This window comes from Protobothrops mucrosquamatus, unplaced genomic scaffold (assembly GCF_001527695.2).
Source record: "Protobothrops mucrosquamatus isolate PMUCROS unplaced genomic scaffold, P.Mucros_1.0 scaffold614, whole genome shotgun sequence".
Taxonomy (NCBI): domain Eukaryota; kingdom Metazoa; phylum Chordata; class Lepidosauria; order Squamata; family Viperidae; genus Protobothrops; species Protobothrops mucrosquamatus.
Genome location: NW_015386911.1, coordinates 219,482 through 237,099, shown reverse-complemented (window position 1 = coordinate 237,099; position 17,618 = coordinate 219,482). Strand labels below are relative to the sequence as shown.

General features: G+C 36.3%; 1 protein-coding gene across 1 annotated transcript in view; it reads left to right on the top strand.

Annotated features, from left to right (window-relative positions):
- The window catches only part of LOC107288964 (laminin subunit alpha-2), a gene marked incomplete at its 5' end in the record, with an annotated part of 108,891 nt that overhangs the window by 28,625 nt on the left and 62,648 nt on the right, over window positions 1–17,618 (top strand). Inside the window, 4 exons of the mRNA XM_015817644.1 lie at window positions 2,598–2,700; window positions 12,880–12,996; window positions 14,910–15,092; window positions 17,261–17,266. Of these exons, the coding sequence (XP_015673130.1) occupies window positions 2,598–2,700; window positions 12,880–12,996; window positions 14,910–15,092; window positions 17,261–17,266 (409 nt within the window). The remainder of the gene's footprint in view (window positions 1–2,597; window positions 2,701–12,879; window positions 12,997–14,909; window positions 15,093–17,260; window positions 17,267–17,618) is intronic.

The window sequence follows — 17,618 nt, the reverse complement described above, 5'->3', positions numbered from 1 at the left end:
TCTGGCGTCACGACATAGCCAGTTGGCTCCATCCCTGGCTATCGGGTGTGAATCATTAGCCCCCGCGGAGAGGGCCCGCAACTTGGGCATCCTCCTGGACACTCGGCTGTCTTTAGACGATCATATGACAGCCGTGGCCAGGGGGGCTTTTCATCAGGCTCGCCTGATACGCCAGCTGCGCCCCTTTCTGGATCGTGACACTCTATGCATGGTCACTCAAGCCCTCGTTGTTTCCCGCCTGGACTATTGCAATGCTCTCTACATGGGGCTCCCCTTTAGGTGCACCTGGAGGCTCCAGCTAGTTCAGAATGTGGCCGCATGGGGGATTTTGGGGGCCTCTAGATACTCCCATGTAACACCTCTCCTGCGTGAGCTGCACTGGCTGCCTGTGGCCTTCCGGGTGCGCTTCAAGGTGTTAGTAACAACCTTTAAAGCGCTCCATGGCAATGGACCTAGGTATTTGCAAGACCGCCTCCTACCAAATACCTCCCTTCGACCCGTCCACTCCCACAGAGAGGGCCTCCTTAGGGTGCCGTCGACCAGTCAATGCTGGCTGGCGACCCCCAGGGGGAGAGCCTTCTCTGTGGCAGCTCCTGCCCTCTGGAATGACCTACCCCCCGACCTACGTACAACTGCGGACCTGCGCCTTTTTCGCCAAGCCCTGAAAACCCATCTATTTCATGCGGCCAGCCTGGCGTAGTCTTAATTAGGTTTTAGTATAGGTTTTTATATGGGGTATTTTAGAGCAGGCCTTTATTTATTTAATTTGATTTTAGAATAGATATTTATTGTGATTTTTATTATCGCCTGTTCACCGCCCTGAGTCCCGTAAGGGAGATAGGGCGGTATACAAATCTAAATAAACAAACAAACAAACAAACATGCTTGCTATCATCTGTTTTTTTTATGTCAATCAGATAGTTCAATAAAGAATTTAGACTAAATAACCTTTTATTTAGTGGTGTAAAATGTCGCACTCATCAAGATAAATCAGTTATCTATTAATTTCAGCCTCTACTGATCTATTCAATCTCATGGAAACAATTTTACACTACATGTAACACAGCCATGAAGTCCTGCTCAAGACTCAAGCCAAATTCAATTATTTAGTTCTGACTACACTGACTTTTCACTTTTTATATTGCAAATTGGGTGTCTTAACAATTTCATTATGTCTAATGAACTTTTTATTAGCCACTTAACCATTCACTCTTATTTATTAGTAATAATATTCAGCTTTGTATGTAGCCCCTTACTAGTGATAAAGTGCCTCTTCTAGATCTAGAAATGCAATCTTATGTAGCAAGAGTCTCTGTTGCTGAATTTGGCAGTAATTCTCTCTTCAAGAACAAATTGTTGTCATGGTTAGTTTTTAACAATGGGAATAACTTTAAATCTTATCTTTGTACTATAAAAGTACAATAATTTTACTATATATATGTGTGTGTGTGTGTGTGTATAGTATATAAGACAACTATATAGTATAGTATATAAGACAACTATATAGTATATAAGACAACTATATCTTATATCTTATCCTGTCCACCATGACTGCCACAATCAAGTTTAAACATGTTGTCAAGATTGAGCATCATTCTGTAGACCTTTATTCAACTCTTTCTTAAAGCTCAAACCTGACAATGAGATGGATAAAAAAATCTACTATAATCCAATTTTCATTTACCATCCCTGACTTTTGAAAATGAAAATTTGAGTTGGTGCTTTATGATTTTATAGATAAATTATAAGACAATGAGCAGTGATGGTTACTTGAAGAAGTTTAACATGAATCTTGCACTGCTCCTTTTAGAAAAGCTGGGTACTTACTAAATACCATCTAGGAGTAGAATCATTTTACTTAGGACATAGCTCAATTTAGCAGTGAGCAGTGAGCTAAATTTCCATTATAGTATCAGTTTATTCACATTACAGTTCTTTTTCTTTAATTTGCCAATGACATGTCTTCCCATTCATAAAGGCTAATCTAGGGCTTTCTCATACATACTTCCAGAAGAGGTGGGACAAGGACAAAAAGTAGTTTTAATTTTATTTAATTTTATTTAATTTAAATATAACTACATTTAAATTAGCTAATTTTAAGCTAATGTGATTTACTTCACATGAATTTAATAATTCACTATTCTGTCATATTAAACATTACAGTTTGATGGTAATAATTAGAGAAGCTCTGGAGGCTACATCAAATAATTTAGAAAAGTGTGAGTGACTTTGGGAGTCTCAATTTATTCAATTCTGATTCACCCCATAAAAAAATTGTCCTGTTTGAAATGATTGTAGTAGAATGGCTCCCCTCCCCCACAATTTTAGGAGATCTTATACATATTTCTGTTTCCTAGGGATGAAAGAACAGAGAAGACTCTGTTTTTAGAATTAAACCAAAATAACAAAGCAAGTATGATATATTACATTAATCTAAGGTAACAATTCAAAGCAAATCTGTGATGTTTTCAATCATCATAATTCTTCAGCCATGTTGCACTGCTTTTTTAAATAAAGCAGTCAATTTCTCTTGATTCTTTTTCCTGGAATCTTTTCAGGTACAGCAAATAGTTGCTTCTGTTACTTTTTTTCTCTAGGCATCTGGTCCAGAAGGCTCATTAAAGGATGCTGCCAAGAATGCCTTACAAAAAAGCTTCAAGGTTCTTAATGATGCCAATAAACAGGCAAATGATGTTAAAGGTATGTATTCACCAATAAAGGAAAACAGTTGTAGCTCAAGGTTGAAGTGAGGCATCCTTGGTGTTCTCTGAGCTTGGTTGTTTTCTTGCAGTCATTTCATTACCCAAACTAGGTAATATCATCAATGCTACCGGTAGTAAGGAATTGGTTGTTCTGTTTACGTTTTAGTGGCTTGCTCTATCAGAATTGGTGGGAGTGGTCTCGGAGGTGCTTTGGTTGAGCTGTTTACTGCTAGCTTGTTTGGCAATTCCTTAATTGGAGTATTGTTTACTTCTTGATTGTTGGACTTGGTGTTAATCCATGCTTATCTGGGTGTTGATTGCTGGTGGGGAGGTGTTTGGGTCTTTTTGTTCTCTTTTTGGCTTGTTGATTTTCCCTTTTGCACAGTAAGTAGATGATGTTGATGTCTATGTTTCTATTGTTGGCCAATTTGTCAGAATGCCAGGCTTCCAGGAATTCTCTAGCATTTTTGGATTTGGCTTGGTCTAGGATGGTCACAGTTTCCCACTTGAAACTGTGGTTAAGTCTGTCCATATGTTGTGAAATTAAAGAGTTTTCATCATGTCTTCTGACTGCTGGTTGCTGTTCATGGATGCGTTCTGCTGGTCTTCTGCCTGCCTGTCCTATATAGAGGCTGTTGCAATCTTTACACTGTTATGTTGTAGATGACTCCTGTTTTTTTTTCTTATGGGGCTGTTGGTATTTTGGCTTATGTAGGATGTTTAGGAAGGCCCCAGAAGAAAAAAGAGAGTTATCTACAACATACACTGTAAAGACTCCAAATAGACTTGGTATTTCTGGATTAGAAAAAGCATATGGTATACTATAAAAAGCTATCTAAATTTGATTAATAAATAGATAGAATACAGTTGTCATAGAATTTCCCATAGTTCAGAAAGGAAGTTCAGAATTAAAAGATTTTGAATAAAATATTTTTTTTCCTTATAATATTTTGTTATTTTGGAAGGAGAAATGTATCTCTTTCAACTTCAGATAGTTGTCTCGTTAAAATAATGAAAACCTAAGTTCTATTTAAATAATTCTCCAAAACTCAGGCCTGACTGGTGGCAACAACGGGAAAGTTTTGATATGACATCTGTTTGAATTGTAACCTATTATATAAGGTATTATGTGATAGTTAATCAGGAGACTGCCATATGTTAACACCAAAAAAGTGCTGAAAGAGTCCTTACAGAGCAAAATGTCCGATGGTAGCAGTTGAACTAGAGATTTACTAGTTGGTAATGGTAGAAATTTGAAGAGAGGAGGGAAGTAAATTCTACTGCTAACATTTTACCCTTGTATGTATTTCTCAATCTGATGGAAAGCTTCTGTCCCCAGTTTGCTCTGTGTCAGAATATATGCTAGGAATCAATTACAGAGCAAAAAAATGAAATCAAATATACTATTTTTAAGATATATGGTCTGTGGAGTTCTGTATTGAGAAATTTAGTTATAACACTTTTCTCTGTAAGGAAGATTAATTGCAAAATAGAGGCCCCAAAATGCTAGCCATCAAAATAGAAGTTATTATTTCATTTGGATTGGTAAGTCTTACAAGAGCTTTGTTTTTGAGAATTTTCTTAAGAATTGTCATATTAACCCTGAAACTTTTATCTGCTCATTAGACGATGGAATTGGAGATGCTGCCTGCTGTGTATGATAGTCTTAGAAAATCATGATTTTCATTATTTCTTCTAATTTGGAAACTCATTTTCAATATATTATAATGGAGCTAGGTTTATGTGAAATTAATAACAGTGCTTCCTTCAATTCTGTCTTCTTAGCATGCTATACTTTCTATTTAAATCAGGAATGAGCAACTATGGCAACTTTACAACCTGTGGACTTCATTTCCCAGAATTCCTGAGCCAGCCTTCTGAGGAATTCTGGCAGTTGAAGTCCACCAGTCATAAAGTTGCTATAGTTGCCTACCCCTGGTTTAAATGAACCTACAATGCTGCATATAATGTGGGAGTAAATTCCATCAAATTCAGAATGTGATACTTTTGAACTGATGATAATACTCCGGCAGTGACAGCATTTTGATATTGATTAGAAAGTGATTTGTTTAAATACCAAGAGTGCATAACTTCCAGCAAGCAGCCTGAGGACAGGAAATGGGCATTGTGCAATATTTTTTTTTAAAAAAAATTGTTTGGCTATCAGTAGATGGCACTATGGTACTGGAATTTAGGACGCAGAGGAGGTGGGGAACCAGATGGCAGCCAGCAAAGCAATGGAAAGGGTCAGACCCCTTTCTTGGTGCATGATGTCAGTGGTATAGATGAATAAAGATTTTTCAAACTGGGTCCCTTTCTGGCTTTTTTTTTTAATGAGTCTGTAGAATCTGAACAGTATCCCACTACATATATTCTTGGCCTCAAGCATGAAATTCTTGACTACACTGAGAAAAAGAATTCATCTTCTCAGCTCTTTGTAATGTATTATCAGGATGAATTTTAGTGATTCTGTCATCATTTATTTATCTAGCGTGCCTCTCTTTATTTCCTTTCAGAAAGTCTGTACCTTTATTTCTGCCCTGAAGGACAAACAGCATCTAGAAGCAGTTTTGACTTAGAAAATGACGCAAGAGAAATGTTAAATTCATATGTGTACATATGCATGCAGCCAACACAAACATATATGCACATTTATGTACCTATTTACCTGTGTGACTGGAAAGTCCTTAAGGATTCTTGTGGCTAGGTAGGAGGAGCAAAAGCACTGGAAAAGTTTTTTCCATGTGCTTGAAAGCAATATCTACAAAGGCTTTTCTCGTGACCTTTATATATTTGCTTTAGAGAAAAAGGACCCAGAGCATTTCAGACTATTTCAAAATGATCAACCATTTCTAGAGCAAGCAAGGAAGAGTGGAAATTCTACCTCCATGCAGATACAGATACCGCTTTTGAAAATCTGAGAAAGTTTCATCTTTCTTAATAAGATTTGTAGTATAATGTACTATGATTTTTGTTGCCAGCTAATATTAGGAACAGCAAAATGACATAGTCCCTGTTGTGTAAAAGTTAAAAAGCATATTTTTTTTTCAGTAAAGGGATACTCCTCTACCCTTCACATATGTCCATTCTCCCCTCAGATTTTCTCTCCATATTGGTATTATTCAAAGCAGTTCTTCACTTTGACAAAGATATGTACAAATTACAGTCTTAGAAAGTTTCACAAAAACTGTTAATTTCCAAGCAAGTCTTGCTTTCAGGTGTATTGTAAACCATCTGCCTTTATGCAAACTTCATTCACTCTTGTAAATGAGTTGGCTCATAACTCACTTTACTATATTGCTTTTACTATTCCCATTGTCTAATTAATAGCTTTTTACTGACTTCATCTCCTTCATGGAAAGAATGAAGCAACTGGGCCAAAGCCGAAAGGATGCTCAACTTTGGATGCATCTGGTGGTGAAAGGAAAGTCCGATGCTGTAAAGATCTTTTCTCTGTAGGAATCTGGAATGTAAGATCCATGAATCAAGGCAAGCTAGACGTGGTCAAACAAGAGATGACAAGACTGAACATCGACATCTTACGAATCAGCGAACTCAAATGGACAGGAATGGGTGAATTTAACTCAGATGACCATCAGATATACTACTGCAGGCAAGAATCCCTCAGAAGAAATGGAGTAGACTTCATAATCAATAAAAGAGTAGGAAAAGCAATACTGGGATACAATCCCCAAAATGACAGAATGATCTCAGTCCGAATCCAAGGCAAACCATTCAATATCACAGTAGTCCAAATATATGCCCCAACTACTGGTGCTCAAGAGGATGGAATTGACTGGTTCTATGAAGCCCTACAGCACCTTATAGAATTAACACCAAAAAATGATGTACTTATCATCATGGGGGATTGGAATGCTAAAGTAGGAAGCCAAAAGATAACCGGAATAACAGGCAAATTTGGCCTTGGAGTACAAAATGAAGCAGGGCACAGGCTGATAGAATTTTGTCAAGAGAATACAATGGTCATAACAAACACTCTTTTCCAACAACCCAAGAGACGGCTCTACACATGGACATCACCAGACGGTCAACACAGAAATCAGATTGACTATGTGCTCTGCAGCCAAAGATGGAGAAGCTCTATATAGTCAGTAAAAACAAGACCAGGAGCTGACTGGTTCACATCATGAGCTTCTTGTTGCAAAATTTAGGCTTAAATTGAAGTAAGTAGGGAAAAGCACTAGGCCACTCAGGTATGAATTAAATCATATTCCTGATGAATATACAGTAGAGGTGACAAATAGATTTAAGGAATTAGATCTGATAGACAGAGTGCCTGAAGAACTATGGACGGAGGTTCACAACATTGTACAAGAGGTAGCAACTAAAACCATCCCAAAGAAAAAGAAATGCAAGAAAGCAAAATGGCTGTCTGAGGAAGCTTTGCAAATAGCTGAGGAAAGAAGGGAAGCGAAAGGCAAAGGAGAAAGAGAAAGATACACCCAATTGAATGCAGAATTTCAGAGAATAGCTAGAAGAGATAAGAATACCTTCTTAAACGAACAGTGCAAAGAAATAGAAGAAAACAATAGAATAGGGAGGACCGGAGATCTCTTCAAGAAAATTGGAGATATGAAGGGAACGTTTCATGCAAAGATGGGCATGATAAAGGACCAAAATGGGAGGGACCTAACAGAGGCAGAAGAGATTAAGAAGAGGTGGCAAAACTACACAGAAGAACTATACAAGAAAGAGCTTAATGTCCCAGATAACCACAATGGGGTGGTCACTGACCTCGAGCCAGACATCCTAGAATGTGAAGTGAAATGGGCCTTAGGAAATCTGAGCAACAACAAAGCTAGTGGAGGTGACAGTATTCCAGCTGAACTATTCAAAATTTTAAAAGACGATGCAGTAAAAGTGCTACATTCAATTTGCCAGCAAATTTGGAAAACTCAACAGTGGCCACAGGATTGGAAAAGGTCAGTTTACATTCCAATTCCAAAGAAAGGCAATGCCAAAGAATGTTCAAACTATCTCACCATTGCACTCATTTCACATGCTAGTAAAGTTATGCTTAAAATCCTACAAGCTAGACTCCAGCAGTATGTGGCTCGAGAACTACCAGAAGTACAGGCAGGATTTTGAAGAGGCAGAGGAACTAGAGATCAAATTGCCAACATATGCTGGATCATGGAGAAAGCTAGGGAGTTCCAGAAAAACATCTACTTCTGCTTCATTGACTATGCTAAAGCCTTTGATTGTGTGGATCACAACAAATTGTGGCAAGTTCTTAAAGTGATGGGAGTACCAGACCATCTTATTTGTCTCTTGAGAAACCTATATACGGGTCAAGAAGCAATAGTGAGAACTGGACACGGAACCACTGATTGGTTCAAAATTGGGAAAGGAGTCCAGCAAGGACTGTCGCCCTGCCTATTTAACTTATATGCAGAGCACATCATGAGAAAGGCAGGGCTAGATGAATCAAAAGTTGGAATTAAGATTGCCGGGAGAAATATCAACAACCTAAGATATGCAGATGATACCACTCTAATGGCAGAAAGTGAAGAGAAACTAAAGAGCCTCTTGATGCGGAAGAGTGCAAAAGTTAGCTTGAAATTCAACTAAGAAAACCAAAATCATGGCATCTGGTCCTCTCAATTCCTGGCAAATAGATGGGGAAGAAATGGAGGTAGTGACAGATTTTATTTTCCAAGATCACCTCAGATGGGGACTGCAGCCAAGAAATTAAAAGACGCTTGCTCCTGGGGAGGAAAGCTATGTCAAATCTAGACAGCATACTAAAAAGCAGAGACATCACCCTGCCGACAAAAGTGCATATAGTTAAGGCCATGGTTTTCCCAGTTTCAATGTATGGATCTGAAAGTTGGACCATAAGAAAGGCTGAGCGACAAAGAATTGAGGCCTTTGAACTATGGTGCTGGAGAAGACTCCTGCGTGTCCCTTGGACTGCAAGGCATTCAAACCGGTCAGTCCTAGAAGAGATCAACCCCGACTGTTCTTTAGAAGGCCAGATCCTGAAGTTGAAATTCAAATACTTTGGCCACTTAATGAGAAGGAAGGACTCACTGGAGAAGGGCCTAATGCTGGGAAAGATTGAGGGCAATAGAAGAAGGGGACGACAGAGAATGAGGTGGCTGGATGGAGTCACTGAAGCAGTAGGCGTGAACTTAAATGGACTCCAGAAGATTGTAGAGGACAGGAAGGCCTGGAGGAACATTGTCCATGGGGTCGCGATGGGTCAGACTTTGACTTTGCAATTAACAACAACAATTAACAACAACAAATGACTGCATATCTGTTGTTTTGAGACAACTGTTAGAATGCTGGAAAGGGAATTGATTGCAGAAAAAAACATTGCCTCTTCTTGTTACCATCAGTGGGATTCCTTCACTAGATCATAGTCTTTCCACAGATAGAAGAATCCTTTCTAGTTGGGACCAACAAGATCTTTATCCGTCCAACTTTGCTAAATAGAGAAACAAGAATGATCCATATTACCTTTTAGAATAAATACAAGCAAAACAGACTGATTTGTTTATTTGTTTTGCTATTCTATAAGATAACGCTTAAAGTTTAGAAGATTGCTCTGAGGGTTAATTTCATTGCTGGGAATTTCAAACTGTGGCATTTCAGAATGTTTTTTTAAAATGTGTAGACTTTTTTTTAAAAAAAAATATAGTTTTTGGAGCTTTATTTTCTGTTCTGTACGAGGCTATCTCAGGAAATTTATTTTGCCTTTTTCTTTCTAATTTTCAGGAAACAATTAAAATGCATTTGAGATATTAAATGGAAAAAATATTAAACAGATGGATTGAGAATGTTGGCATTTAAGAGATCCACAGAGATTAAACTTATTAAAACTCATAAAAATAGCCTGGTTTAATGGGTATAAAAACAGGTTTTAAAGCAGAGCGATTCTAAAATACAGAAATGAAATAATTGATATAATTTGGGGAATTCACCCCAGAGAGAAATAGTGAATTTATTAAACATTTGGCTGCAAAATTACTAAAACTACTGAATCTATCCGTCTATTAAATGGAAAATATGTTAAAAGCACAACATAAGTGCCATATAATTTAAAAAATGCCTGAAGAATGTTAAAAAAAATTTTTTAAGTATTTTAGAACAAAATTTATCTTATCTTCAAAAATATTTAGAACAAGATTAAAAATTTCTTGGAAAGCTATTTTGCTTATGCAAGAAAGTGTTAATTGGTTAAAAACTATACAATGAATATAGGTAATCTTTAACTTACAACCATTCATTTAGTGAAGATTCAAAGTTACAATGGCACTGCAGAAAGTGAGTTACAACCATTGCAGCGTTCCCATCATCACGTGATCAAATTCTGGATGCTTGGCAGTATTTATGACAGTTGCAGTGTCCCAGGGCCATGTGAACACCTTTTGCAACCTTCTGACAAACAAAGTCAATGTGGAAGTCAGATTCACTTAACAACCGTTTTATTAACTCAACAACTGCAATGATTGACTTAATCACTGTGACAAGCAAGGTCATAAAATTGGGCAAAACTCACTTAACTGTCTCACTTAGCAACATAAATTTTGGGCTCACTAGTGGTCGTAAGTTAAGTACTCCCTGTACATTGGAAATGTCTCTGTATCTCCATCTTTAGAGCAGGTATTTATAGGCAAAAAGGGTTGTATATAATGGTTGTATATAAAACAATTTTATAGATTCTTTCTTTCTATTCCTAGAGAAAGACCACAAAAAAGAGGATAAGATTTCCCATGGAAATACCAGAAAGGATATATGAGTAAGAGTAGAAGGCTATTGGTTAACACAATGCAATCATTTGATATACTAGAAAAGTTAATATGAAAATTCATTTGGTCATTCTGGGTCAAGCTATGGAAATACTTTTTTTTTTTTAATTAAGAGGTGTGCAAGAGCCACTTTTAAAGAGCAATTAGTTTCTTTCCAATGAAACAAATATTGCAGAAATGAGATTCTTTCTAATATGCCATTTGACAAAGCTATTGTGCCTATCATTGCACTAAAAAGCATTTTATAGCCCGATTAAAATACAATAATACATTTCTTATTTAGGTATTGCTCATTAACTTCCCTATGTTTGGGTTCTTTCATATTTGCCACCTTTCAGCAAGACTAATGGTCCATTCCCAGTTTTTGCCATTAGTTCTTTTATTTTATTTCCAAGGAAAAAATAATTGTACAAAAAGGATTTTCTTGCCTCAATTTTTTCCTCACCGATCTGCAACTAATCCACATTTTCTTTGCTAAACTACATTCCTGACGTACGTTTTGACGATGCCCACAAATCTAAACTGGAACAGACATTTTGACAATGTTAACGCAATCATTTTTAGAGAAAATGACATATTTAGATATACCATTGTCACACAAAATGATTTGCAAAATATATTGAATCATATTCCATCAGTATGATATTGAATATGCAATTACTGTCCTTATGATTTCTGCTTAAATTGCTATTTAGTTTATTCTTTTATGTAAAGATGAGTTTTCTTCTAAAACATAATTGTGCTTGTGCACCCACGAGAGAAAAATATGAACTGTTAGTTTTGTCTCTAATAGTGATCACTTTAGAGATTTTTTATTTTGTTTTGTTTTGTTTTGTTTTCATGGTATTTTAGTTCATTTGTTTCAATGGTACTTTGTCAGTGGCAGTTTTTTTCTATCAAGCCATTCATTCATTCAATTTCTATGGCTGCCCAACCAAGTTAATGATGCTTGGTGGCTTACAATATAAAAAATACATTACAATTAAAATACCAAATACATTTTAAAACAATTAAAACAATAGAAACATCCAAAATAAATAAACATAGCAGCAGAGTTATTTGGCCAGTTAGTAATACAGTCAAGAAATGGGGCCTTTGCCACACTTATTACCCCAGTCGTGGGAACATAGCCAGATTTTTAGGGCCTTGTGAAAGACTAATTGGGTTGGAGCCATTCTAATCTCTGAAGGGAGGATGTTAGATTTTGTTAGATCATGTGACATGAGTAGGTAATGAGAATACAATAGCAATAGCACTTGGACTGACATATTGCTCCATAGTACTGTATAACATGCTCTGGGTGATTTACAGAGTCAGCATATTGTCCGAAACAATCTGTGGCCTCATTTTATCGATTTCAGAAGGATAGAAGGCTGAGGCAACCTTGAGCCAGTCAGGATCGAACTCCTAGTTGTGGCTAGAGTTTGCCTGCAGTATTGCATTCTAGCCACACCACGGCTCCTGTGGGTAAATGGGTAAAACTTATTTGTATGTTGCTTTGATCTTTTTGATGCTCATTTTCATGTATATTTGCAAATGCACACATTTGCACATCCATACACATGCGCACACACATACACACAGAGAGCTATATACTAAAGAAACCAGATTCTGAAAATTCTGAAGTTACTAGACAGCCATATTGCTGATAGATATTATGTTTTAAAAATCCTCATGGGTTGTCCAGTAAGTTTTCCCATTGTGCAATGTGGAAAATTTCTGCATCAGATTAATTAGATTCCTATTGTCCTTAATTATAAAACAGTAACATCAGAAAACTAAGATTTTCAGCTTTATGGAAAACTTGACTTAAACTTCAAAAACTACCGTTGTTATTGATTATACTTTGAAAATAGTTTGTAAGGGGTATACGTATTCTTTTTCAAGTACATGGCTGCTTTAATTAGTCAATGTTAATGTAAGCATACACAATTGATATTTTCATATTTATTATTTATTTGCCCATCTCAATCATAAGGTGACTCTGGGAGGCTTACAATTTTAAAAAGAATAAAATAAGGCAATAATGCGTATCTTGGTGCAGTGGGGGGAGAAATTAATAAAATTTTGACTATCAGCCTGTGCCAATGATCTGTGCTCCAAGCACCATCAGGCTGAATGTAATAGCTAACCAGCTGATTTCAAATGAATAAATCATGATAAATATTCAATCTGTAGTGATTTGAGTGTTTGATACTTCCAAGTCATAAATAGTCCAGAAACTCGATGAAAGCTCTTCATGGTCAATTATAATTTCTTAGTCTAAGCTCACTAATAAAATTATTATGATACTAAATTGAGATAGCTCCTACGTAGCCCTGAATTCCTTTCAAGATATATTAAACTTATAATGAATTATATTAATATAACCAAATTTCTGATTTGTGTACTCCTTACAGAAAATGAGGATAATCTAAAAGGAATGCAGAATAAGTTGCAAGTTGCAGGGCAAAGAAACTCGGCTCTCTTGAAAGCTTTGAATGACACCCTGGAAAAGCTATCAGCCATTCCAAACGGTAAGTGGGGATGAGCTAAATTATCACTGTTCAGTATTTAGAGCGCAGTGCTTTTCCTAAATTAAAGAATTACGGGTTTTTTCCCCACTTCAGTCCTCAATCTACTTGTATTTGCATTGTCCTTCCTTCCTTCCTTCCTTCCTTCCTTCCTTCCTTCCTTCCTTCCTTCCTTCCTTCCTTTCCAGTTTCTAACCAAATATAGTAGGAATCATGTAAGAAATGCATCAATATCATGTCTTTGTGTTCCCAATCAAAATATGTTCATAATACAGATACTAAGTGCAGATAGAGGAAAAATTCTCTTTAATGATACACAGTGGTGCCATTAAGTTTAAAAGCCCCCCCCTCCAAGAACCCTGGAAAATTTGTTCAGGTTCCCCCACTTCTCATTCTGTCTGCCAGTGTCTTTCTCAGTGATGTCACTTGATCACAGTCAGTGGGCTGCTGCTGTCATTGCTGTCTGCTCCCCTCAAGACTGCTGAACTCTTTCCAATGCTTCCAAACCAGTGATACCATTTTGGCACAACCTAACCCTAACCCTAACCCTAACCCTAAACACAGTGGAAGTACCATTGTTAGAATTATCATCACAGCCCAATAGCTCAGCTCTAATAAGATGTGTCAGTATGCTGACAGCTTTGGCTCAATATATTTCTGATTTTGATCTTCCAATATGTGTATATATTATGCTTTCTACTCTGTCCCATAAGTCGTCTTGTCTGTTTTGTTTCTTTGAGATATGTTAGTATATTGCTTGCCACAGAAGAAAAACTTGATATTCTTTTTTTTCCCTTTTGGTTTAGCAAGAGTATTCACTTTCTTCTCATTCTTAGAAGTCCTTTTTTCTTTTTAAAAGCAATGAAAGGCAACGTTCTACCAACCAATCCATCATTTTAGTTCATTTTCCCAAAGTGCCTCTTCTTGCTGTTATAGTAAAAATGCTAAGAAAGGAGCAAATATTCAGAGCGAAAAAGATCAAGTTGAGCAAAGAACATCATTTCTGAAGAAATATAAGCAATCTGTACAGAAGGCAGCTGGAACTGAATGTGAGATTTGTTACTTACAGCAGCAAATGGAAGCCAAGATCTGCTGCCGGTGTTTTAATTATATGAAGTAAATAGGCACGACATCACAGTTCATTTTGCTATTTGCCTAGGAGGTAAAACACATTCTGTATCAGAGGGAACCAAGTTATATACAGACCAGCCTGATATCTTCATTATGACAAATTTTGCTGGATTAGGACTTCTTTGGTTTAAAAGAAAGTTAATTAAACCTACTCACAAGAACCTATGAACTTATCTTTGCCAATGCAGTAGATACAATGGTTTGCAGAGGTCAACAAAAAGTAAAGATATTAAAAACACGAAAGTATGTCCAGAAATATATAGCCTCTCTTTTTTCCCTATGTAAATTTAGATTCCGTAAACAGTTCAGGCAATAGTTCAGTTAATATATGTTTGATTTGTCTTTTCTGTTTTGCTCATATTTCTTGCAATATTCTGTTACGGGCACATTTACTGATGTCATTGTTACAGCACTAACAGTGCTGTCACTCTTGTTTGTTGAGAGAGGTTACATGGTTTTTTTTTCTCTTGGAATAAGTGAAAATAAATAGGTTTTGTGTTTATTTTACTTTTAAATATTTACTTTTTCAGAAACAAACAAAAGTGTTTTGTCTTGCAGTAGGGCCCAACACAACTCAAATAGTCCCTCTACAAGGGATATGGGCAGTTAAGAAATTTGATAAATCAATAAACCAATAAATCAATAAATATAAATACTATGTACAAGATGTGATAAGTAAGTATGTCGGCTGCCTTGAGTTATTTAGATAAAAAAAGGTGGAATAAAAATCAAATAAATAAAATGTATTTCTTGGTTCTATTTTTTTCCCCTCTTCCTGTTTATAGATACTGCAGCCAAAGTACAAGCAGTCAAAGATAAAGCCAAGCATGCTAATGATACTGCAAATGAGGTACTGGCTAAAATCAGAGATCTCAATCAAAACCTCCTTGGATTAAAAGACAGATACAGAAAAGTTGCAGATGATGCAGCCAAAACAAACGCTATATTGAAAGATCCTACTAAAAATAGTAAGACCTTATTATGCCTATGTACTTTCATTTCTTTCCTTTTTTCTAATCTTCTGAAATGAAAGGGTTGTTCCTTCCCCTGATTTAAATTATGGTGTTGTGTGTTTTTCAACATCTACAAATGTTAGTAAGGTTTATGTATAGAGAGAAGAATGGTGAATATCCTATGCTTACTAGAAACTTTTTAAATTAGATCTTCCTGCTGATAGTCCATACATAATTCCTTTATTATTTTGTATACTTCAAATACCACTTAATTAGCAGCATGTTTTCCATTGCCTTCTGCCTTCTTAACACATTTCTTTTGATATAAAAAAAATAGCTTCAACTCTTAATAATGAAAATGTCCTTGAAAGATCATTCCCAGGACAGTAGAAATAATGGTAAGCATTTGTAGTTTGAACACATCAGGTAGGTATATAAGTTAATCATTGAATGAAAATGCTGTAATAAAGCTGTCTTTTGGTTTTAGAAGATGTATTATAATCTCTTGGGTAATATAGATATGTTAGGAACATATTTTATGCTGAACCGTTACTTATTATATTCACTGAAAAGCACTATATTACTGGTAGAATTCAGAAAAATGTCTCCAGCATAGCTATGTGACCTCTTTTGATTCTTCCGTTCAATTGTGTCCGATTCTCGGAGGTTGCCTGAACAAGTCCTTGCAGTTTTCTTGGCAACATTTTTCAGAAATGGTTTGCCTTTGCTTTCTTCCTAGGGTTGACAGAAAGTGATATGCCCAAGATGGGACAAAGACTCACGATCCCCCAGTTTCTAGCCTGTTTCCTTAATCACTACACCAAACTGGTTGGTTCTACAGTATATGACCTTTAGCAGATGAATAACCATTTTTACTAGAAACCTTTTTAAATTGCCTCAGTGAGTGGATCTTATTCCAGATCTGGTCATCTCTGCAATATGCAGGAAAATGTAATTTGTAGGGAAAAGATATATTATTTCACCAGAAAAAAGTGGTAAAAGGAAAAGATAGAGATATCCATAAGACTAGAGGAAAATGGGCTTAGAATTTTTGAATCTTTATCACAACAACCGCAAAAAAAATTGCATTGTTATATCCCCACAAATCTGTGCTTTCCTTTTGAGTAGAGAGTAGAGAGTAGTTTGTCTGAAGACTTTTACTGCTCAGTTATGTGAATTAAAAATATCTTCTTGAAAAATTCAGGAATGGTGTTCCTGAAGATAGTTTGCTATTACAGTTCAGCTAAATTTAGCAGTTGGCTTACAGCAAGCATGGACACAATCTAATTTAGAGTCAATTGACCAGATTGACAGGGGCTTCAGATTCCCAGTAGGCTAGCAATACCAGTGAGTCTTAATTAGAAAAGAAAAAGAACACTTGGTGATGGTTGTGCTAAAAAACTTTTGAGCTTGAGTCTGCTTGAGTTTCTGGACTGAACGCATATTCAGAAATGTCCATCTCTGCTGGAGCCCCTATTTGGGGTCTCACTCCATTTGGAGGAGGGGGGAAATAAAATGTCAAGTAGATCTTGAATGATTGGAGTCCGTTCATCCCTGCCCTATTGCATATTCCTAATCACATTTGAAGATGTGCATTTTCCTGAGCTGTACTTGCCGTTTCAATTTTAACTGAGACCAGGATTTCCTTGCAAGTTGTCTTGGTGCTCCACTCTTGTGTCTTCCCCTTTCTCACTTAAATGTCCCCTTTGTTCTTCTTTCTGCACAGCTTCTATTAGCATTCTACCTTTACCCCATAGTTAGTTTTAAATCTGAAATCATAGCAACATGAGAAAGGAGAACTTTAAGTCAGAGAAATGGGAATGTGCATAATCCAAAAGAAAGCTGAAAAAGACCACCATTATTATGAGATGAGGAAATGTTACATCTTCACTGATACATTACATGGTAACATCTAATAAAAACCTTTCTTTCGGCCTGCTTTTTATAACCATTAAACAAGTTTTAATTATCTATAGATCAGCTAGTTACCATGTTCTAAAAGTCCTAAGAGAAAATATCCCACTTACTTCAAATCAGCATAATCCAGCCTGCCAAGCTATGCCCATTTCCAGGTTTTTGTTCAGTCACCAACTTATTTTATATTGCTGTTTGTTTGTTTTTTATTTATTTAAAAATTCTTTTTTCTTTTTCTTTTTAAAAAATGCTTCAAAACTTGCCTACAGGAATCAGTACGTATAAGGTTTTAACTTCAAGCACTTTATTAAAATATATTTGCATGGTTACTATGTTAGGCATTGTCTAATAATAGCTGTTGTGTTCCAGCAATGATACTAATTTATCCAAGCAGCTTTGCCATGAAAAAGGAATGTACCCCAGTTCTGTTATTACATGGTCATATGCATCTATCAAACACATTTTAAAAATTAAGAAAGGGTCTTGGAAGCTTTCATAAAAAAAGGTCTGCATTTCTAACATGCAGATCAATCAATCTGTACACTTCACAATGTGTTTAAAACTTTGTCATTATTCACTGGTTTTCTCTTGCATCTTGACGATAAATGTCCAGACAGCTCCTCAACT